Source organism: Elgaria multicarinata, chromosome 3 (genome assembly GCF_023053635.1).
Source record: "Elgaria multicarinata webbii isolate HBS135686 ecotype San Diego chromosome 3, rElgMul1.1.pri, whole genome shotgun sequence".
In the NCBI taxonomy this organism is placed as follows: Eukaryota; Metazoa; Chordata; class Lepidosauria; order Squamata; family Anguidae; genus Elgaria; species Elgaria multicarinata.
In genome coordinates, this window is record NC_086173.1 from 53,552,597 (window position 1) to 53,575,694 (window position 23,098).

General features: G+C 40.0%; 1 protein-coding gene across 1 annotated transcript; it reads right to left on the reverse strand.

Annotated features, from left to right (window-relative positions):
* Nucleotides 1-1,218: 1,218 nt before the first annotated feature.
* On the reverse strand, nucleotides 1,219-23,098 carry SRP68 (signal recognition particle 68). The gene is made up of 16 exons (XM_063120327.1): nucleotides 22,903-23,098; nucleotides 20,832-20,898; nucleotides 19,614-19,727; nucleotides 17,336-17,531; nucleotides 14,422-14,504; nucleotides 14,036-14,145; nucleotides 12,743-12,825; nucleotides 12,280-12,420; nucleotides 8,146-8,244; nucleotides 7,931-7,995; nucleotides 7,637-7,796; nucleotides 6,976-7,070; nucleotides 5,924-6,053; nucleotides 5,299-5,374; nucleotides 4,055-4,107; nucleotides 1,219-3,337 (listed from the first exon to the last, which is right to left on the reverse strand). The coding sequence occupies exons 1-16, from the start codon at nucleotides 23,057-23,059 to the stop codon at nucleotides 3,110-3,112; spliced, it is 1,857 nt and encodes a 618-aa protein (XP_062976397.1). The 5' UTR covers nucleotides 23,060-23,098; the 3' UTR covers nucleotides 1,219-3,109.

The window sequence follows — 23,098 nt, forward strand, 5'->3', positions numbered from 1 at the left end:
ATTTTTAGCCCTAACAAATCATCTTGTTTAGCCTTTTGAACAATACAAAATAGAAGGAAGATGTCTGAACTTCAAGCTGATAATGAAAGATTATGTGGAAGATGGAATGTATTTCTAGATTGAGAAAACAGTTTTTTGGCCAAGTTAAATTAAAGGGGGGGGAATCAATGGTCTTATAATCACTTGTGAACTTTGTTTGAATTTATAGTCTAGATGCTCAACTGAGCAAAACTTAAATAACTGCACTAAATACTGCATTCTTGTTTCTACATTGAATTTTGACATTACCTTCAGTTTTGATTTGAAAATAATACATTTTAGTACAGGGTATTGTTGCTAGGTGGCCAAGCATACATATCTCTTGGATCTTACCATGGAAGGCTTTCTCTGATCTGATAATGACTGATTCACTCACAGGCATTTTATACCAGATGCTGAAGTTCAATTTTCCACCTCAAATATACATGTCTAAATGACGCAGTGAACCTGCTCACTGAGTAATATTCTGCTAGCCAGTTTGATTCTATCACCAACATACCTCTCCTCAGAGGCTACATTTTCAGATGAAAGGACCACCAATAAATTTTACACCACCATCTGGTTTTTAACATTTAGTCAGTCATAGTTCCTCTAGTCTCAAGATAGACATTACATACCTTTATTATCTTTGGATGTTTTTGGGGGCACTTAACAGTATCCTTATTGTCATTTACAAATTCAAAGTGCTATCTGCCCTGAAACAATGCTGCAGCAAGGAAGCCCACTGCTCCATAGCAGACTTTTAGCCCAGATGCTGGTATCTACACACTTTGCTAGTGGCTATACGTGAAGTGGACCCAGGGCCAAACTCATCGCTACGGAACAATGAACCAAAGGGAGGACATTCAACAGGAATGTGAAGAGCAGAGGAAAAAGCTCAAAGGTTCCAAGAACATCCAATAGATAACTATCATGCTAGGTACCTGAAACAGTTTCCCGAATGTGTTTGATCCATTATGGCTTGCTTAAAGTAGTGGGTATAGGGGCTAGGGCTCATCAACATCTGTTTGTGGGGCAGGAAGAAGGCTTTTAATGCAACATGTTAATTTTATATGCCCCCCCCCCCCCCGGGTAGAAATCTGACTCCAACAAGCACAAAGGTTATCCTCAGTTTTCAAGTAGGGAACCATCAAAATGGAAGCTCAGCACGTAGTTCAAATATAGCTCAAAACTATATGCTCAGAAGGCAGGAATAAGTCTTTATTGTTTCAGGATTTCTTTTCTGGCTGGCTGGCTAATATGCTTTGTGCCACAGTATGTTTTAACAAAGAAATCTTTAACCATTTGTGACAATAAACAAAGGCAAAAGCAGTAGGAGTGGAATGTGCCCAGTTGCCCACAGATGTGGGGTAGAAGGTAAACAAAAGGAAGTTGGGTTGCATATATAAGAGGAACACAATTCTCAGATTTAATTCAGATCTGAACCGAGGAGGACAGGGGAGCTTCAAGCAAAGTACAATCAACAAAACACTAATAGGCACGTTGCCAGAAAGGAGACTGGGCCACAGTCCCTTCACACAGATCTCTTGCTTCCATTTAGTCTTCAACAGAACTGACAAATCATTGGTTTACCAGACCTCATCTCTGTGTAAAACGTCATCACTTGATAAATTAAAAAATATTCTTTACTTCCATTTTTTCTTCCACAATAGCTTTTTTCCTATAAAAGTTCCCTCTCACAGATCAGACAGCCCAATTCATATACGTATTTTAAAACAGATGTGGTACTATTACATCCTACTGAAAAAGGCTATGACTTTTACACAAGGTAAACAAATCCAATAATTTTGGTATAATTAAACCCGATTTTTCTTTAACCTGAAAACGGTAATTCTCGGCAGTTTACGAACTCAATGGTTGAGAACTACCTTTCGCAGAATATTTCCGTAACCGAATAACCCAGTTTTATACTGTTTCCAGCAATGCCAAGAAACAGAGTAAAACTGGGAGCATAGCATGACAAAAATATGAACAGTAAAATATAGCTAAGGACTGACTGAGCCAACTAGTATTTCAGCCTAACTAGATTAAATCTTTTAAGAATAGTAATAGAGCTCATTGAAAAGTCCCATACACAAATATTTAGAATTGTGCCTATGCATTTTTTTTGGAAAAAAATATTGACATGAAGATACTTGGATTCCCACAGCACAGTTAAATGCTTTCTCATAGAAAATGTGCCCATGAACACATGGCTGAGATCTTTATTGCTTAAGATTCTTGTGGCTCCATTTACTGATTTTTCACTAAGTGGATTCTCTAAAACAACTGAATGTAATGTCAGAAAGGATGAAACACACAGAATAAGTAACAAAACACCCCTTCCAATTTACCAATATCAGCTAAATTGAAGATGGAAATGAAAGAAACGTAAGGAGTCTTTTAAGGTGTAAAATGCATGTGGCTTGTTCTTTCTGAAACCAAAAGCCTTTTAGATTATCAGAGAGGCGTTTTGAGGAACATATTCCCCTGCTATGAGAAGTGGTGCCTCAATGGGGAAAAATTATACCACAGATTTTAAAACATCTTATAGACTTTGATCATTATCAGCCATAATCTTTAATCCAAGAGTTTCAGAGTTCTGAAGTTTCTGAAACTTAAAACTTGACATGGCTGCAAGTAAAAGTGGCAGGCAACTTGGGTTTTCACACAATCTGCTAGCAATCCAATCCTGGACACATTTATATCTGTGCCTTTGATTTCCCTCTGCTCTGTACTGTCCAGAGGACTGGGCTAGCTAATTCAATTTAGTGTCAGCCATCAAAAGAAATTAAGATATGCGTAGCCCATGCAAAGTGGGTATTGTTCCTGCCTGAGCCACTGGGTAAAAGTGGTTTGAGACTCCAGCTCTTTCCCTCAGTTTGAGATGTTGTTAAAGACAGAGCACATTATACATGTTCTCAAGGTGAAAAGTTTCTAATGAACCAGGTGTATAGACAGAGATAGAATACCGGGAAAATATTTAAAAAACCTCCCACGTGGATTTTAGACACAAGCAGTTAAGGTCTGAACTTGCTGGAGCTTTCCCACAATACAGGAAGAGAAGTGTTCTCCTCGAGAACGGCCCTGGTTAACTCCGGAATCCAAAGATGCCCTTGATATATCCAGTAAGACCACTCTTGGCTTTCTGCTCCACTTTGTCCTCCAGGGGTGGGAAAGTGACATGGTTGAGAGCCAGGTCAAAGAACAAAGGCTTGCATGGTATTGGTTGGAATTCTGGAGGGAAATGCACCAGACTGGCTTGCTTGCTGACAAGAGAAGGATCCAGACAGAATGTCTCGAACCGTTCAGAAAGTGGCTTGATATAAAAGGAAACAAAGACCAAGATTAGATTAGCTGAAACAAGACTGGCTACCTAATAGTCTAGACTAATGCCCAGGCAGCATTACACATTGTTAGTGCCTGATCATCTCCTTTTCCCCAAGCTCCAGCTTTGTGGGTAATATGTCCAAGGTAATAAGGCAGGTACAATAATTATGGAGATTCCAGATAAACTGTCATGAAAGCCTCATGAGTGCCTCCTAAACCAATCTCAGAGATACCTCTCCACAGGCACAGAAGAGCAAACTAGTCTAAATTGTAAAACCCTCTATAATATGTATGTATACAAAAGCACTGACATCTCAAAAAAAACAGACAAATGTAAATAGAGTTGCTCAAACATAATTAGTATTTAGACTTCTTCTTGGCTACTAATTTTTTTTTGTATCACCAAACAGCACTGGAGTCGTAAGATTTTCTCCTTGAAATTGCCTTTTATATCAGTGCAAGGCAATTATCTAATGTCTAGGGAATTCTTAAAATTTCCACTTAAGATTTCTAGTCCTCATGGTAGCGAAAAGAACTTCTTAAAAACAAAATACAGGGATTTTAGGAGGAGGAATTCTAGAGAGAGACGCAACAAAATTCCCTTTCTCCCTGCTTCCCTGCAAAATTTGCAGAAGAAAACAGAATTTATTACTGATCGTTCTGAAAACATACATTTCCATATCACTGTATACCAAAACAATCTTACCTTGCCATCTTTGACCTGGGATGGGGACTCAGACTCATGGCTGTCGCCCGCATCTAAAAGAGTCATAAGACTGCTTTAGGAAAATGTATCTATTAGCAACGCAACTAACATCTCTGGAACTAGATGAAAGTAAGGACTGTTTCATGCAGTACACTGTATTTGTGGATGAATTCCAGAATACAAAATACACAAAGTATAAAGTGCCTAAGGAAAGTTCCCTTGAAAATACAGATAAGCAGGGTAGTGGGTATTTCCCATTTGCATATATGGTTGCTATTTGTTATGTATTTTTATGTTCTGCATCAGTGTACATCACATTTTGCAGAGTAACAAGATACACGTCCCTGCTCTAAAGAGCTTACAATATAAAATGTTGCAATGCTTTAGGGAAAAGCAGAAATCATTAGCGAAGGCAGTAGTTGTTAAGGTCAAATTAAACAGATAGTGTCAAGGCTCACAATTACTAATATAAACAAGGGGTATCAATTCTTAAATTAAGATTTTCATATATACACACAATATCATCACTATGACAGTGAGAAAAATACAATTTTTATTACAAAGCTGAAACCGCTGAGAAAAATACATATGAAACATTGAACAGATTTCAAGGTTAATTAGAAATCTTCAGTGTTAATGAAACATTAAACAGATTTCAAAGTCAAATGGGTATCTTCAGTATTAAACAGATTCCAAAGTTAAATAGATATTTTCAACGTTAAACAGGAATCTGGTATATTTTCATGTGTTTCACAAATAGCTTCATCAGTAAGACATCATTTAACAACACCGTCTAACAGGCAATTGCCGTGGATGCTAGGAAGGAAACATTCCTCCACTCCATATGGAAAATCACTTGAAGTCCCAGCCAAACGAGTAACGCCTCAGATACAGTAAACTCTTCATTACAGCTGTCTTTCAAGAAAAGAAATGCCCATCTCAGATCTGTGCTACACTTTTCCTTTACTATGCACCCATCGTCAACTAATATTTTTTTTTCTTATATTCAGAATGGGACAGAGCCCCACATCAAACAGCACCACCGACTGCCTCCTTCCAGCCTGATTGGATGGCAGACACTGCTTCTAGCACACTCTGGAATGTCCTAAAGCCACATCACTATGAATAACAAGAGTGCAGCACAAAGACACCAAGAGAGTCATAGGACAAGCCATGTCTAGTGCCATCTTGGTTTTTATGTTGTACAAACTTCGAACACAGAAAGAAGCAAGCCCCCAACTCACCTAATATGGCAGCTGCTTGCAGGGAGTATTTTTCTGCATTCACTTGGGTGATCAGCTCTTGAACATCAGGAAGCTCCTATGTAATATCACATCAATCACATTATTTATTTATTTATTTATTTATTTATTTATTACATTTCTATACCGCCCAATAGCCGGAGCTCTCTGGGCGGTTCACAAAAATAAAAAACCATTCAAAGTATAAAACAACAGTATAAACGTATTATTACATTAAAACGCAACATTAAAACGTATTAACATTCCAACGTTCTGTGTCTTTTAGCAAGTTTCTACTAATGCTGAAAAATTTCAAGAGACAAAGGAGCACCCAGAACAGCTTTTACTGAGCATGGACAAATGCACCCAATGGCAGCTGATACAGTCCCCTACCCTGCATCTGGAAGTCACATTGATACATATACACTCAGCACATTTCCTGCAACTCTAGAAAAGTGTCTGGAAGCCAGAGCCGCATTGGTGTACCATATCATAGTGTCTATGGAAACAGTCTGTGCAACAGCTAAGGGCAGTATTACTCCTTGCCAATTGAAGAGCCATTTAAAAAGTATACAAATAGCTATTCCAGAGTTTTCACTAACAAAAAGTTCCTCCATGATTTTCATACCTTTAAGCAGCTTTTGTAAGTTCCAGCCTGGGCCTGGACTTCATTGGCATATTTCAAAACTCGATCATACAAAACAAGGGCTTCACTCCACTTCTTAACCAAAACGTATGATTGTGCAATGAAAAAACACCTAAAGGGATAAAAAGACAATATTAGGTGTGTTTGTATGGGGGCTCAATCAATAGTAGAAGCATCAAAAGCATGATGTAGGTGAAACCCCCTCGGAACTTTTCACGTCCAGTGAGTCCCCATTGTCTGGGGAATAAGTGATTATGATGCCCTAAGATGGCTGGTTGGAAGATATGATTACTGATTGCCTCCAAGGATAAATATTACGGCCAGGGGGAGACCAATCTGGTCCCGTACATCTGCCAGAGAAGGAACAGTTGCAGGGAACTTGTTTTACCCTTCCCTGCTAGAAATAACACATTTAAGTTTGAAACTAATTACTGGTGCCTGAGCTTTGCTTTCTTCCTCCTCCCTCCCAGTCTCCCTTTCCTTTTGTGTTATGCCTTTTATAGATTATTCAAGGACTGCATTATTATTAATCTATGTTAGTTGCTCTGGGAGCCTTTTTTTGGCTGAAGAGTGGAGTAAAAATGCTGTAAATAAGCTAATAAAAATAAACAATCTTTGGGAAGCAGCTGGAAAGTTTCATACAATATTGTAATCACTACCCAATTTGTCTGGTCCTTCTCAACTGCTCTGCAATCCACTGAGTTCACAGCTTGACTGGCTTAGATCCAGGGATGCCCTTCTACTAGTAAAGCCTCTTGCAGCCACAGAAGCATTGTTTCTGACTTACTTGTATTTGCTACATCCTGTATCTTCCTTACTGGCATTTTTCGTACGGTAATAAACCTCCACAGCACTCCAAAAAGCCTTCCACTAGTGCTTATGTAAGACTTCATGGAACAGTGCTAATATATTTTCTCCTTCAGTTACTAGTTCTTCCCACCCAAGCCATTGTATTAAAAGGTTGGCTGTGTAGAGACTATTCTTCAGTTTACCCCCAACAAATCAAGTAACCTTGTTATTTGGTTGAGGGTTACCTGTAAGCCTTGTACACCAGTGTCTTTATTCCAATCTCCTTTAGGTAGCTTTTATCTTCTTCTAGGCCAGGAAGTTGTGGCAACTCTGCCAAATTCTTCAAAGTGATCAAAATGAGAATTAAACACAGAAGGAAAAATACCCAGTATTTGCATGTAAATGTGATAATCATCTAGCAGTTAATAATTGACAGTATACTTTCAATTACACTATGATCAATTATACTATGATCAATTATAATATGATCTTCATATTTTATTGAGACAATGATGATCAAGTGAGAGTCACAAGTCTCTTTAGGAAGAAGTATTCATATATTATACAACTGAATGCAGGAGCCATCAGTTCCACAGCACTGCTCACGTTTAAATACTGTAATTTTCTTACAAGGTAACACCCTTTACTACTTGCTGTCCAGAGAATAACCTGCAATTATTAGAATTATCCATGTGGCAACTACAGTTAAGTGCTCAGACAGAAAAGTGAAGGTCTGTGTATGAGAGAGTGGGTGTTAAATTTAGTTTCTATACCTAGAACCCATATTTTTGTATGGATTTTGAAATCAGCCCTTCTGATTTCAAATACTGACCTTCACCTCATGTTATAAAAGGATAAAGAAGACTGAGCCCAGAAGACTGAGCCCTTCCCCTTCGTTACTATTACCTGTAAGATGATGTCATAAAGGCGTATCAAGTCCTGAGGCCGAGGAGTACGCTTGCCATCTTCCTCTGGCTGTTGCTGCTGCAGCAATGCCTTCTGCAAAGCCTTTGCCATGCTCTCATTGCGCTTGATCGCAGTGGACAGCTTGATGTAAGTCAGGTAACTACAAAGCATGATTTAAAGAGCATAAGCAGCTGGCAGAAGAATGAGATGACTGTCAAATTTTCCTAGAATTTGTGTTGGAAGAATGTTATTCTGATCACCTTGAGTCTAAAGTACAAGGACGTCTACTCTTACCTGTGCAGGTATTGAATATTAGTGACTTTCCCAGAATCCACTTCCAAAGAGTGATCCCGCGGCTTCTGTAGAGAGCAGAAAAACACTGTGTTGTATTTCTTTGGGGAAGACATACAGACATAAATAAATCAAAGCTGGAGGGAGACTGCAGCCTCCCACAAGATATTGTCTTCCAAACAGACTCAATTATGTGGTAATGCACAATATATGCTCACCTGATCTGGTTTCAGTTCTTCTCGAACTGCTTGTATGGCATCTCGACACTCACTCAGTAAGGACTCAAACAAATGTTCTTTAGTTTCTTCTTCTTCTGCCTAAATAAAGAAGCAGCATAGAAACAGTTCAAAGTGCTTGGGCCACAGATCCTTTTTTGTGAAATCAGAGAGTAAAAACTGACATTAACACCTGCAATCACTACTAGTATTACAGACATGTAGCATCATGTCAACTATTATAGAAATCTCTGTGGGAAGTTGTCTCCATGGCTAAGATCTCTGAGACTGGGGAAAGACTCAGTGACTATACACAAGTCAGAGCAAAAGATGGACACAACAATTCTTTCTGAATATTTTAGTTGCTATTTCTTAAACTCGATACAACATGAACCTGTCAATGAAAAGCCCTTCTGCTAGCAGGCAAAGACCGCTTTATTTAAGAAGGCCTTTAACCTCTAATTGAGTCTGGCGGGTTGGATGCTGTTTTTAATGAGATATTTTTCTGTAAATCTTTATTGCATTTTAATGTATTGTTTTAATCAATGTTAACTGGTTCTGTAAGCTGCCTTGAGTGCCATTTTTATTAAAATTAATAAGAGTAATCGTCATAATAACTATCATAACAACAGGCCATGGCTGGGAAACAAAATAGCCTCCTTTTTAAAGCCAAAAGTAGCAGTTTGCGGCTAAAATTTGGCGGCGGCAGCAGCAGCAAGAAAAGAGGACTATTTTGCTTTGAAACAGGTCCCTTTTGCTTCTACCATGCTACTGTATTTCAGTGGCAAACAGCTGCTTTTAGTTTTTCAAAAAGCGGCAAGTTTTCCTTGCTGCTGCCACGCCAGATAACAGGAGTTATGTGCATGACCCTGCCCCCAACTCCTGGAAGTTGCCAATTCCTTATCTAGTGTCCCCTCCCTCCCACTCCACTTTCTCTGGAGCATCAGGGACTAGAATATGACTGTTATGGCAGGTGGGATTTTATTAATATTCATTTATAACCCGTCTATCTATAAAATACCCTAGACAGGATGCTTTAGCCTTCCCCCAATGCGTTTGACTGTTATGCTTAAGATCCACGGTTCGTGGATTGCATGGTTAAGCTGGGCTCTACAAGCAAATTACTATGTATTTCCATTAGCTTGACTAGTCCATTAAAAACAAAAACAAAGACACCCTAGAGTTTGAGAATTGCAATTTTAAGATACGTTTGAGAATTGCAGTTTTAACTGCCCACCCTTCCAACGTTAATCGTATTAATAAACTTCACAAATATGCTCCTTGCTCTTCAGGGAGCTTAAAATTAAGACATTTTCTAGAACTTTGAACCACCACAGAGACAGGCCAGGCAAGTTTAACAGCATTCTCAACTACACCCATGAGAGCATTTCAACTTCAGACATGCAAAGGAGAAACCAAGTAGAAGAGTAATGAAGTAGCAAAAGGCCAGACAAACACAGAAGGGAGCTTTAGGACTACCTTGTGGAGAAGGTAGGAGTTAGTAAATTTTTAGATTATGTGATATAGAAATCAATTTATAACTTCACATTAAGCATAACTACACACAGATAAGCACTACAACTGAAAAGACGTCAAAGAAATTCCAACAACTAAAGAGTTAAATATCAGCACTAAGGTACTTATACAGAATCGGGAGTATAACGGACTTGAACAGGATTAAGATTTTTATTATGCAATTTAGGTAATTTAAAATCCTTGAATCAGAAGCACTGATACTGTTTTTATTATGGGATTTAAGGGTTTCTATTCTCTGCTTTCAGGATTTGAGCAAGTATTCTTTCTTCACAATGGTCTGCATCTGCAGGGCAACATTTGAAATTATTGTTGCTCAAAAACAACTAGGAGAACTTGATGTTTGCTTAACCTGGTTTCAACTCATGGTATTATCTTTGAGCAAGGCCCATGTTTGACCCAACCCAAAAAGGCATTCTAACAGACAATTCCATACATCCATTCACCTCCGTGCCAGCAGCAAATACCTCCACTCTGAAAAACCTGGCAAACATCCCCATGCTTCCACCAAAGGCTTTTTTCTTTGGGAAGGAAAGGTGCTCTCTCTCCCACATAATCTGGGCCTTTGCAAAAAGCACCAACAGCACCTTGCTGCTGTCACCAACAAAAGCCCAACATGGTAAAGGGAAATAAACCATGCCCCCTTTCTTCCCCCACAGAGAAGGGCAGACTCTGTGTGTGTGTGTGTGTGTGTGTGTGTGTGAGAGAGAGAGAGAGAGAGAGAGAGAGAGAGAGAGAGGGAGAGAGAGAGAAAGAGAGAGAGAGTGAGAGAGTGAGTGGGGGGGTGTTAGTAGTTATACCCTATTTTCTGTCTTTCGGAAGCAGCAGCGATTGTCACATGCTGCTGGTGCTTCTGAAAAAAGCCATCTCCCTTCTTTCCTCCCCTATCCATGTAGAAGAAAGGAAAAAGCTTATCCCACTGGACTTTTGCAGGAGGTGGCAAGCAGCAGCAGCAAGGTGATGCTTGCAGCTTCGGCAAAAGCCCAGTGTAAGATAAAACATCCTCTCCCTTCTTTGAGTTCTCTGTGCATGCGAAAAGACTCAGGGAAAGCAGGGATTGATGGTGACCACAAGCAATGGGTTTGGCTAATTTAAGTCAAAATCTATCGACCACTGTTCACATGCATGCGTATCGAACCATTGGATAATCATTCTAGGAGACACCCAAAAGGTACTCAACCTTACTGAACTGGCTGTCTGCCTGATCATGACAACTGTTTGTCAGAAAATTCACACCTCTTATATCCACCTAGACTATTTTTGGCCAAGGTTAAGCCAAAACACTGGCCAGTCATGAGCTACTCAAGATGTGAAAACCCGGAAGAAAAAGGTATTTTCCCCAAGGACCTTTTACGTTTTCCCCCTCCCTTGAAAAACTGAACAATTTTGGATGAGGAATATTTTCTTTTAAAAGGATGACTAAAATGTTTAAGACATAGTTTTCAGATATTTCACTTAAACATATGTGGCTAGAGAGCCCTATAGTGAAACCTTTTTGGGAACAAGTGGTTTCTTTCCTGTAACGTATGGCAAATCAAACAATCCTTTTTCAGGGGAAGCTGCTATTATTGACTATATTTTCTAGACAAAACGAATGACCAATTAAGACGAAGATTTAATTGGATTTCTTCTTGATGTGACTAGATGCGAAATTGCTCAGCAGTGGAAAAATTTAAATGGACTTATGAAGTGCAGCTGGTTAAATACAGTTTGGCCAACAGCTTTGTTAGAAAAACTGACAAATAAATTAAAATATGCGAAAGGAGAAAAGCACATGGACAATTTTGAAGAAACTTGGTTTCCTTTTATTTTATTTATAAATAAAGAAAATTCCTTGTATAATCGTCCAGAACATCATTTGAAGTAATGGAAAGACACACTGATCAATTTGACAAAGAAGCAGTAAATACAAAGTCAATGGACTTTAGGACCTGGGACTTCTATTATCTAGTCTAAATGGTTATGATTCTTGATGCAGTTTATTAATTTTTGTTGTAACAGATAGTGAGAAGAATTTTGTGTATGTGTTTGGTTTCTTGTGTATGAGTGTGTTTTTCTTTTGTCCTTATGGTTGTTGTTTATTGTATGCAATCTGTATCACTGAATTAAATAAAATATTTTTAAAAAACTATGTTTTCATCTGGTCTTTACTCCTCCAAATGATTTCTATGTAATAGAAAAACCTTTATGTAAGACTAGAGATGTACAATTTCTATAAATTTTAAATCCCTGAAGGATATTTTTTTTGAGCAAACCAATTACATTTTATGTTCCTAAAGCAACAACGTGACTTTATAATCTGTAAAAAGCAGTAAAAAAAGTATTGCATTTTTTTGTTTTCCCCCAAATGCCTTTTTTCATTAAAAAAACCCCCTCCCCCTCCCCCTTTCCCCCTAAAGCTTCAAAATTTTCAGTCATTTTACATTTCTGAGTTGCACTTCTTCTTGATAACACAGCTCTATTACACAACGTTTTCTGTGCTTAAATCTTTCTCCTCCCTCTTTAAAAAAAATAGGAGAGGATAATATACACCTACTTAACCACACACAATAACCTTGGGCCTTGATTACAATAAAAATCACATTGCAAGGATGTTCTACTTACTTGAGCAATAGCTGCTTCAGTATCTGCCAGCCCCAGTAGGAAGATCCTCACTTTGTCTATCTTCACTGGCACTGATCTTCCCCGCCATTCTACCTCACTCATAGTGGCTGCCTGCTTTGCTCGTGTTTGGGTGATTAGTGACTGCAACATAACATAAGTTTTTATTTAGAAATTTGAAGAAAAGCTTTCATCTTCCACAGTATGTTTCACTTATTCCGTGTAAGAACTGGGATATACCCATAAAATGTGGCAGTTTAACTTTCAAAGTTGCGATAACACTTATTATTATTATCATCATCATCATCATCTGTCCTATCACTGAAGGCAGATAATAGTTCAAAATCAAAATATTGAAAGTTTTTTTTTTTTTTACAAGAGCACACACACAAAAATGTTTTTTTTTTTGGTACTATGCTTTGATGACCAGTAGCGCTTTTTCTAAATGGTAAGAGGGCACGATTACCTCTAGTTTTTCAGCAAGAAGCCCTTCGGTGCCCCCAGATCTCAATCTCATTTGCATTAGTTCACTGATAGCAGACTGGTCACCTAGGAAACAAATGACAGTTAGTACATGACCTAGCACAACAGTTTGTTATATAATGAAAAATTGATGCAAAGCTTCAAGAAACACTTAATTGCCAAGTAAATGTAAGAACGTTGGGAACACAAAGTTAGTTCGTATCCTGAATATTTATACACATCAGAAAACTGATATGCTGTCACAATAAAAACGGTTTGAATTGAAACAAGGGGTAAAGAAAGGCAAAATTTGCAGCTACTTGCTATTTGTCGCTCACACCAAAAAGAGAGGGAGACTGTAGTTGGGACATGCTTTGCACACAGAAGGCTCAACCCCCGGCTCCAGCATCTCCAGTTAGGGCTAAAAAGGAATCATTCCTGAAACTGTGGTGAGCTGCTGCCAGTCAGTGTCAACAATACTGGGTTACAGGGACCAATGGTCTGACTCAGTATAAGGAAGCTTCCTAGTTTCCTAAGTTGTATGCCAAGGACACCCAAGTGATGTACTCAACAAACCAGTACAAATCTTGGTTCTTAAGGCCAAGTTACACATTACATTCAGTCACAAAGAGCTTTCAACTGCAGTGGAAGAACATAATATGGGGGAGAGGTCCTTGACCTTTTTCTGTTAAAAGCTGCCTGCTCTTCCTTTTCAGAGGAAAAGCTATGACTATTCCCATGGAAAGAAAGCACTGGGGTGGTGAATTGGAGCAGAAAAAATGCTGGAGGGAAAAGGATTAAGAAGCCCGCTGGGAAGACTGCAGCCTCCGCAGCTTCATGTTGCAAAATATGGAGATAGAAAACACTCATCAGGGGAAAGCTACAGATGATATGTACTTTGGCCTTCATAGATATGACTTGGTTTTGGTAAAATGTTTTTTTTTTTTTACAAGATTGGGAAAGTAATGGGAAAGTTGGGAGAGAAGTAGCAGTGTTAACCAGGGCAGGAAAAAGAAAATAAGGCCCTAGATCCACTTCACGATCACTAAAGCCCCATCTTGACCATTGTTTCCTTAGCATGTAATATTCTCTTGCAGTTCCTTTTTGGAAGTTATGACAGCCTAGAACTGTTTTAAGTGGAGACGATCAAAATATCAAGCTAAGTTATACCCTGGACTCTAAATTGTACAATATGCAGGTGTACTCAGTATCCGTTACTTTACTATCTCATTTCACAGGGGATCTAAGTAGCCTACTGCCATTCTTTCAAGGTATTTTTTTCTTTTGATTTACTTACCAATATTATAGGCACAGTAACGAATATTGGGAGAGATCTCCTCCACTCTCTGATTATATAATATAGCCTGCTCCTCTGTGAAAGCACTAGCCAGCTTTTCATATATAGTTCTGTAGCAGAAAGGTAAAAAATATTTAGCATTTTTTAACAACCCTGTAAGCTGTGCCCCCCACTTTGTGAGGTGGGGGAGGAACTACCCTTAGAGTGCTGAGCAGTTTTAAGTAAAGACTTTTAAGTTCACTGCAAGCTGATCAGCCGTACGATAACTAATCTGGGTTTAAAATTTATCAAGAAATATAGAGAACTTGCATAGAAAACCTCATAGGTGTTGCTAGCATTATGTCAGAATTGGTGTAACACTGAGATAATAGGAAGACCAAACTCACTTGCATTTGTTAAAAGCCTCCATCGCTGCCTTCCATTCCTGGTGCTCAAAGCGCAGCATACCTGTGAGGTAAGCTGTATATGCCTAAAAAGAGGATAGAGGTAGATATTTGTCAGTGCAACAGTATGGGCTTCATCTATAACCGTTAATATAACCAGCAGAGATGGGAACCTTACCTAAACTTCATTCTTTTTCCCAGCTGCCTGTATTACCACAAATAACTTGAGGCACAGAAATACTATGAAAACCATGAATACAGTAGAGGTGGCATACAGTCCCAAGCGTTTTGTACAACTACATATATCATATAAGTTATAAATCTATGTTTCTGGTACTAAGGAAATTTTCAGAAACTTACCCCAAATGAAAACACATTCAGGCTCTAGGGTGTGTTATTTTTAAGACACACTGCCAGAGATGATACTGGCCAGTTGTTGTACAAGTGTTCATGTTGCTCCCACCACACAAACAGAGGAAGGCCTGTTCAGGTGAGTAGCATAACTTGCAGAAAATAATAAATTATTCCACAGGCAGTGAAGTTCTCATGTGAATCGAATAATTAATCTGTCAAAGAGTTGCCAGGATTTGATGGTTCACAAATAAGCATCTAGCAGGAATTTAGGTTAGATTACCATTTATAAAGCTTGGACAAATTTATAGACAATAGATTTATTAATTACTATTAGCCAGGATAGCTAGAAATAGAAGTACATAACTTAGAGGCAGTCTGATTATAATGTACTGGGATAAACAAAAGGAACAACTATCCCTCTCATGTCCTGTTCGTGAGCTGCCTAGAGGTATTTCCCTGACTCCTGCTGAAGATTAAGTGCTGGACTAGATGGAATTTGCCCTCCATGTTCTGTTTGTGGGCTTCCTAAAACTATCTGGATGGCTATTGTGAAAAACAGGATGCCAGACTAGACAGGCCTTTGGCCTGGTCCAGCAGGGCTCTTCATGAAACTTCCTCCCCGTGTTTTTTATTCTGTGTCCCACTGATAGAGCAGTTACAAGTTCACTGAATACAAAAGCTAAGCACTCAGCCCCACCTTTCCTGGCTCTGTCCTCAAAAGGTCCACAATGTATAGGCTGCCCATTCTCCACTACACCAGAAGAGGTTCATTTCATTTACTGTGTTTCACTGGGATTCTTAGGTATAGGTAGCTATAAGTGGGCCCTGTAACAAAACACTGTACTGCACTCCTGGAGGCAAAAGGTTATAAATGGCTACTAGCCCTGATGCTATCTCCAGTATTTGAGGCAGTAAGCCTGTGTGCACCAGTTGCTGGGGAATATAGGTGGGAGGGTGCTGTTGCACCATGTCCTACTTTGTTGGACCTTGGTCGACAGCTGGTTGGCCACCATGTGAACATAGCGCTGGACTAGATTGACCTTTGGTCTGATCCAGCATGGTACTTCTTATGTTCTTATCTTCACCACCTAGCAGGGCTACTATTGTTCAGGGTTCCAACCAGCCAACCATGCCTTCCCCCAGGATACTATATTCCAGCCATACCCCAAGCTGGTACCCTCCAGGTGTTTTGTACTGCAACTTCCAGTATACCTGGCCATGCTATCAAGGGCTGATGGAAGTTGAAATCCAAAACATCTAGAGGGCACCAGGCTGGGGAAGGTTGCAAACTGTAAGGAACTCGAGGGGATTTTGATCCCCACTTCCTTGGGTTTCTGTTCCAAGTGACACTCAATACTCTGTGGCTAATGAGCATGCTCAATTCTCATTGGGTTGGGGGGTTTCTTTGAGTACATAAGGTTTCCCCCTCAAAAAAGTGTTTGTATTTATGCGAACCTCAGAGTTCTCCAAAGCATGATGATACCTCTCCTGTTGTTCCTTAGTAGCTCTTCTTCGCCTCAAATTCTGTCAGCATTCCCTCACCCCCAAGGGAGTGATGCCACAGCCAGAAGCTTGAAGTGAGTGATAGGGAAATAACTGTTGCTCTAATTATGATGTTAATTGGAAGCAGGGAAACTGTAGCTCTGGGGAAATGGGTTGGACACAGCATAAGCTTCCTTTGGACAGAAAGACTGCTTATGTCAGTGGGAGGCTTTGATCTAGTTTTTCAGCTGGCTGAATGGGGAAGAGGCAATTTTCTCCGACTCCCCCTGCAGTCCCTTAAAAATCTGTCCCAGAGGGTTGGGGGATGTTCTGGAAGAGTGGGGGATTACAGTGCTGGCAGCTGCAGAGGGAGTGGGGAATCTGCAAAAATTGCCTCCCTGCCTTTCCACTAACTGGAGCATTCTGAGTTCAACTCTGCTCTGAGATGCTCCTGCCAGCAAAATAAAACTTTGGATCCAACTCAGTATGTGCTAGGTACCGGAGTTCTGGAAACATCCACAGATGAATATGGCAAGGTCAGGAATATACAAAACCATCCTCTAACACTTTGCAAATTAACCTCCCCTGACAAACACACAGAAGTACGCGCACACAAATTCTGTTACCTCACAATGACATATAAATTTCGTATATTCTGCTACATGTGTATGGTGTATACACATGTGTATATCTTAACTTCTTCAGTCCTGGAAGAACTAGAGGAAGAAGTAATGGCTTAACATATAGGTAGACCAGCTTGAAATGCTCTATGGGCTGAATGCAAACCAGGCCATATTGAGAAACTGTCTATAATTAGCTTTTGTCTGTTTCCTTTTACTTTTTTCTGTGCTGGCCCGATTAACAATCTGCCTCAGTCTACACAGAATACTGTTCTGATCCAATAAAGCTATGTTCTATAACTAGGGCTTAACAAGTCAGCTAGAGATATATGGGTCATTCCTGACCTAATTTCCACAGGAGGTTTTAATGTTATTTAGACTTAAGACTTAATTGTTCAAAAAGTAACAAAAGGTATTTTGTCTGCCTCTGTTACAAGAGAGTTTTGAAATCTAGCAGTAACCTGAGCTTCCAGCTTGGTCTTGGCATCCACCCGGTTGCTTTCACAGAGGCGCTCCAGTTCCTCAGCATGTTTTACTGCTTTGCGCAGACGAGATAACAGGTGAAATCGTTTGCGAGGTTCTGTGTTGGCTTCCTGCTTAAGCTGCATGGCATAGCTCCAGGCTCTCTCAGCATCCATGAGAATCAAAAGTAAATACCTGTAGTGTATGACAGATAAGTAGAATTATCAGTTCAAGCGTGTATTCCAAGCACATTTTCTTTATTTCTTTTTCTTAAGTAAAACAAGCCCTATAGAATTACAGCACAGATTTATGTGCTCCTAGACATCCCATCTGAAAACCAAAACCTGTCAGAACTATGCAAACTCCCTTTGTAAAACCTTATTCTGTAGATAGCAACTTTGTCTATATTTAACCAATCATCTGCTCTACTGATATAAGCGCAAAGCCAGAACTCTGTCATATGTATAACAACAACATTTTAGAAATAAATGTTCCAGATGCTGCGTCCAGACAAGAACTTTCTCATGGGAGATACAACTGTATAGTTACAGTTACAGTTTTATCGTTGATCAATAGAATTATTATTTTATTGTTATATTTTAGTACTGAAGTGATCATATTAAACATTTTGATAACTTTGTTGAGAAATACATTTGTAAAATAAATAAATAGTGCTAAGCAGAAGTAGAACGAAGAAGCATGAAGCTTGGCTGCAGTTACTATTTTAGACTGTGCCACTCACACTGAACTTGCTAGCACTGATGCTGCCTTTCAGTGTAGCAGTAATCAGCACAGTGACAGGCAGACTTCTTATGTTGCTTGTTTACTTCAGACTTGTGGAATCGATTCATTCTTTAAAAAAAAACCTTACCAAGAAGCATCCTAACCATTCATCCAACAGATATCTCCCACAAACACAACAGGCAGAAAGAAACACTGTCAGAGTTCCTGCACAACTGTTGTGTTGTGTTCTGTGGAGGGCTCTGTGGAGTTTTCTGTTCTGTTGACTTTTCCCACTGGCTAGAGTTCCCTGGCAAGAGCAGCAAAAGGAGCGATTGCTGCTCTAGGAGAGCCACTGGGATTGGGTTTTTTGCAGCAATGGCTGAAGGGATACCATCGGGAGGACCAGGGGAGGAGAGAGAGTGGAGGAACGATCAATCAAACATCGCATGAATTTTACTCAACTCCATGATCGCCCGCAGTCACAGAACAGTGGAGTTAGAACATGTTGTGTGGAGAGTACCTCCTAAAAACTCAACCACCGAGTGGAGTTTTCACACTGCGTTGACGAATGTGTTGTCTGAACTGAGCCAATAAGGAAAACTATAGTCTTTGTCCCTAAAAAAGGTGTTCTGTACATGATCACAATTCATGGGTTGTTTAACCCAGGAATTGTCAGGACCGAGTGGCAACAACAATTTTCAATCAATAACCCAGGAAAACCCCATTCTTGGATTGTTATTGTGATGTCCAAACCTATAACTCTGGGTTATGTAGGGGTTAAATAACTCAAGAGTTTAACGCAACAACAAACCAGGGGCGTAACTGGGTTGTTGTATGAAAGTGGAAATGACAAGTGTTTAGGAAGCAGTGCATGCACTCATGCTTAGCCGTGCCAATCCATGAGTTAAACCCAGGAATTGTCATTACATGTGAACCAGGGCTTTGTGTGTATATGTGTACATGTGTTACTTTCTTGTTTTTGGTGCCGCCCCTCTTTTTTCTCTAGCCACAGGAGCAAGCCACATACCTCTTGGTGCTGGAGACAGAAGGCAGAGGTTATCTGCTTGCTTTGTGTCTATGCCTGACGAGAAGCCTGGGCTCAGAGCTTCCAAGAGGCACAGAGGGAATCCCCCATGCCTCCCTCTCCAACTTCAAGCTTGAGACAGGAGATGGAAGCATGCCAGCTTGCTGTTTCTGTGCTTGACATATGGTCTGACACAGAGGCAACACCTTGTGCCTCCGTCTCCCCACTTCAGCCCAGTGCTTGAGATGGGAAGCAGAAGCTTGCTAAGGCTCTACATGAGTGCCTCACAAGTCTAGAGCCAAAGCAAATTCCAGGCTTCAGCTGAACAATGGGGCTGGGTAGAGGAGGACTTAATTCTCTCTCCTCTGTAGCTCCAGGGTTTGAAGGAAACTTCACTCACTAGAGGTCATCTGACATTTCATTGTGGCAAGGGACCTCGCAAGACTGTCAAACCCTGGATTTAACCATTTATGTTTGGTCTGATCAACTGTATGCATTACATTCAGTATAGTTACTAAAACTCCCAATACCTGTTGTCAGATAACAGCTCTTCTGTTACTTTCTTCCCTGTGAACTTGTGCCTATTTCCCATCTTGAAGTTAAGAGTTTTTCTGAGCCTTCTCAGTCGGCGGGAGCAGTAACCCCTAGAGGAAGAGGCGATCACAAAAATGGTTAGTGCTTATCCAGAATAAAACTTGCCTCCTGTTCTATCTGCCCCACCAAACACGCTTAAACAAAGAGAAAAGTTTGACCTAGGCAGAACACATCTGGGGTCTGTAAAATGAGATGTGACAATATACAACTATCATTGAAGAATCTGAGCAAGACATTAAGTATAAGATATGCCCAAAGTTGAAAACGGGCAAAAGTTCAAGAATTTGGAGCTATGATACCAATTTGCATATTAGGACAAAATGTGGTTCTTTCCGATATTGTTAAAGTGGAAGACAACAACCACGGAAGAAATCTTGATGATTGGGAAATCTCGGCAACCCATAAGATTTGAACTATAGATTTGAATGGAATTATAATTGAACTGCACCAAGAGTACATCGGCAGAACACTCATTTGGAGGGTTGCATAGGCTTGTTGAAAACAAAAAAACCCTGCAGGCTGTATTGATGCATACTTCAACCTAAAATGCTCTAATAAGGGAAGGATTCTAGGATCAGTGCAGACTATACCAACACATGGCTGGCTTTCTATTCTCAGCTGTAGGGTATCCCAGGGACACTCACAGTGCTGAACAGGGAGTACTACAGCTGCTTTGAACTGGTGCTTCAAATGGCTTATGGAATGAATCCTTTATTACCCGGTTCCACAAACTGCCCCAACACACAGTTCTAGGCAACTTGTTTTTTGTTCAATCATTTTGTGTATTCCACAAGACTGCCATAAAGGCTGTATTTATATATAATTTATACATAACACCAGTGTTAATGCATTTGGGGGAACTGAGGAAACAAGCCAAAATAATAAACCAGTTATTTGGGGAAGTATCTTTTAAGGGTTCTACCATGGAAGGTGGCCTAGAAATCATTTAAATAAATAAATAAATAACTTTAAACAGTAATAGACACACCAGTTTAGATATGAAGTTCTGTCTGCTTGCACATTTTTCTCTAAAACTGCATATTTTCTGACTCCTGATAGAACAGGCTCTCATTTCAACCCAGCCTAAGCTAATAAAGGCAAAAAGTCTTATTATCCAGCAAATAGCTCTTATGCACTGTTCCTTGCACACTAACCTGTATCTCTGAAAGTCACCATGCCGTAACCCATGCTGTTGTTGTGATTCTTTAACAATCTGCAGGACTAAAGGACTTGTTAAGGAAACTTCAATCAGTACACTAGAGATGTGTCATTATAGTTGCCTATTTTTTAAAAACAACATGTAGCACATTTATTACTTGAACACTAAACTTTTTGATTCATTTATTTATTTATTGCATTTATATACCGCCCCATAGCCAAAGCTCTCTGGGCGGTTTACAAAAGTAAACTTTTGAGAGAAAAGTTTAGCAAAACATTCTGAAAGTAGCTACAGCAAAAGCAGGCTGTATGTCAGATGTTTTCCCTGCACACATACCCCAACTCATATTCCTAAAATCTGACAAGCTTTTGCTGCTTACTTGGTCTTGGGATGAAAACAAAACAGCTACAATAGTATGAACTGGATCCTAACAGCTGCTACTTAGCAGCAGATTAGGTAATTGTAAAACTGCTATGTGTAATCTTACACTATGCTACTTAATTGTGGCCTGATAAAACATTAATAAGAAAAAGTTTTCCACAAGACCACAAGCAGCATTCAGTGGCAAGACAATACAATGGTACATGCCAATGTAAGTTTATCTTTTATTTTCAAGCTATGTTTTGGGTAACTCAGGAGTTCTTTGGAAATTTGTCTAGAGAGCCTTGATAAAAAGATCAAGCGATGTGGACAAGCATAAGCTTTGGAATTTATTAATATAAAGTTGAAGGGTAAACAAAGACTATGAATATGATGTAATTAATTAAAGCTCAATCAAAACTATAAATTGAATTTCCAATTTTTTTAAAAGGAGTTCCCTGGTAAAATCTCTCAAATGGATTCAAAGGACAGCATCCAACCGCATCATTCCTAGCGCAAAGGATGTTGCGCATAGTTCAGAACCTAGTTTCCGCTAGTGCAAGGGGAAAGCCAACTAAAGCTCCACTTGTGCAACCATTTTCAGGAGGGGCCATGTGCTCTGTTAGTGCAAGGCGCAAGCACTTGTGCAACTGAAAGATTTGACAGCGCTCCGCTAGCACTATTTGAGTTTGCGTTTTGACACTGTTTGATACTCCTCAAAATGTATTTGTTAAACTTAAATTGGATAAATTGAAAATACATAGGCCATTTTACCACCCCACAAAACTTCAAACTTTCATCTTTCTTTTGACTCTTCACAATGACTTCACAGTGGCTCACATGACTCCATTATATTCAATACAAAGTTTTTCAAAGCTTTCCGCTGCCTTATCCCCTATGTTCCTGTTCCGATTTCCCATCATATCCCTGCCTGTGACCTTTGCCCATTCAATTATGATGTTCTCGGATTGTCCCAAATCTCCTAGTTCTTACAATGGCTTCAATCTTCTCTGCCTTCTTTAAATCACACTTCAAGATGCTTATTTTATGCAGCTTTTGGCATAACTGGTTCACACACACCCCGCCCCACTGTATTGATTTGAATATTTCTCAACACACAGTCCAACAGGTTAAGGACTGCTGCATCACACATGAAAGAGCAGATCAGTACTTCAGAACCTTTTGATTTGCTATATAGTGCAGATTACAATGAATCATAACCCAAAGAGAAATACATAAAAATCACTACAAAAACTTCATTTCCTCCCCCCATGAAAGAACTGGAAGCAGGAACATCTCTCCTACAAATTGCACACAGACTTCACATTTCATCATTCCTCCCCCCCACCCTTTCATGTACTGACATGTCTGGATGTTTTTCCCCCAGGACCATCTACCTTGATCTAATCCCACAAGAAAGATTCCAGATACAAAATTTCAATGCTGGGCTCATCCAGGCAGCTTAGGGGGTTCTTCTAAACATGCCCTATGATGCTGGATCACAAACCCCTGATAGTAGTAGGTTTCTATCTCACGCAATCTCATTGCAAGAAAAGGCGACAACCCCACAACATCTGGTTGAAGTTATAGTATAAGGGAAGCAGTAAGTGCATGCGAGAAACCAGGGGCAGCATGATAGGCTCGCCCGCCGGCTTAAGTGACACGTCCTCACTAATACTCCCAGCCCCGTAACGTCGGCAGGATACTTTCCAGGCCCAGGCTATCCCCGAGGTCACCCGACTTCGGCTTTTCATTCTCCTTGTTCTCCTCGGGGCCGGCCGCTGAACCGCCGCCGCTACCACCCGCTCCTCCTCCTCCTCCACGACCGCCGCCGCTACCGGCCACCTGCCGCTCAGCCGCCATCTTGCGCCTGTTCCGCTTGGGGCGCAAAGCATCACGGGA

Excerpts from the sequence above, each read along its gene's own strand:
- SRP68 (XM_063120327.1), bottom strand. The coding sequence starts at position 23,059 with ATGGCGGCTGAGCGGCAGGTGGCCGGTAGCGGCGGCGGTCGTGGAGGA. Across the intron at positions 19,728-20,831 it reads GGTGACTTTCAGAGATACAG|GGGTTACTGCTCCCGCCGAC; the intron begins GTTAGTGTGCAA and ends CTCTTCCTCTAG. Across the intron at positions 7,996-8,145 it reads AAGAACTGAAACCAGATCAG|AAGCCGCGGGATCACTCTTT; the intron begins GTGAGCATATAT and ends TGCTCTCTACAG.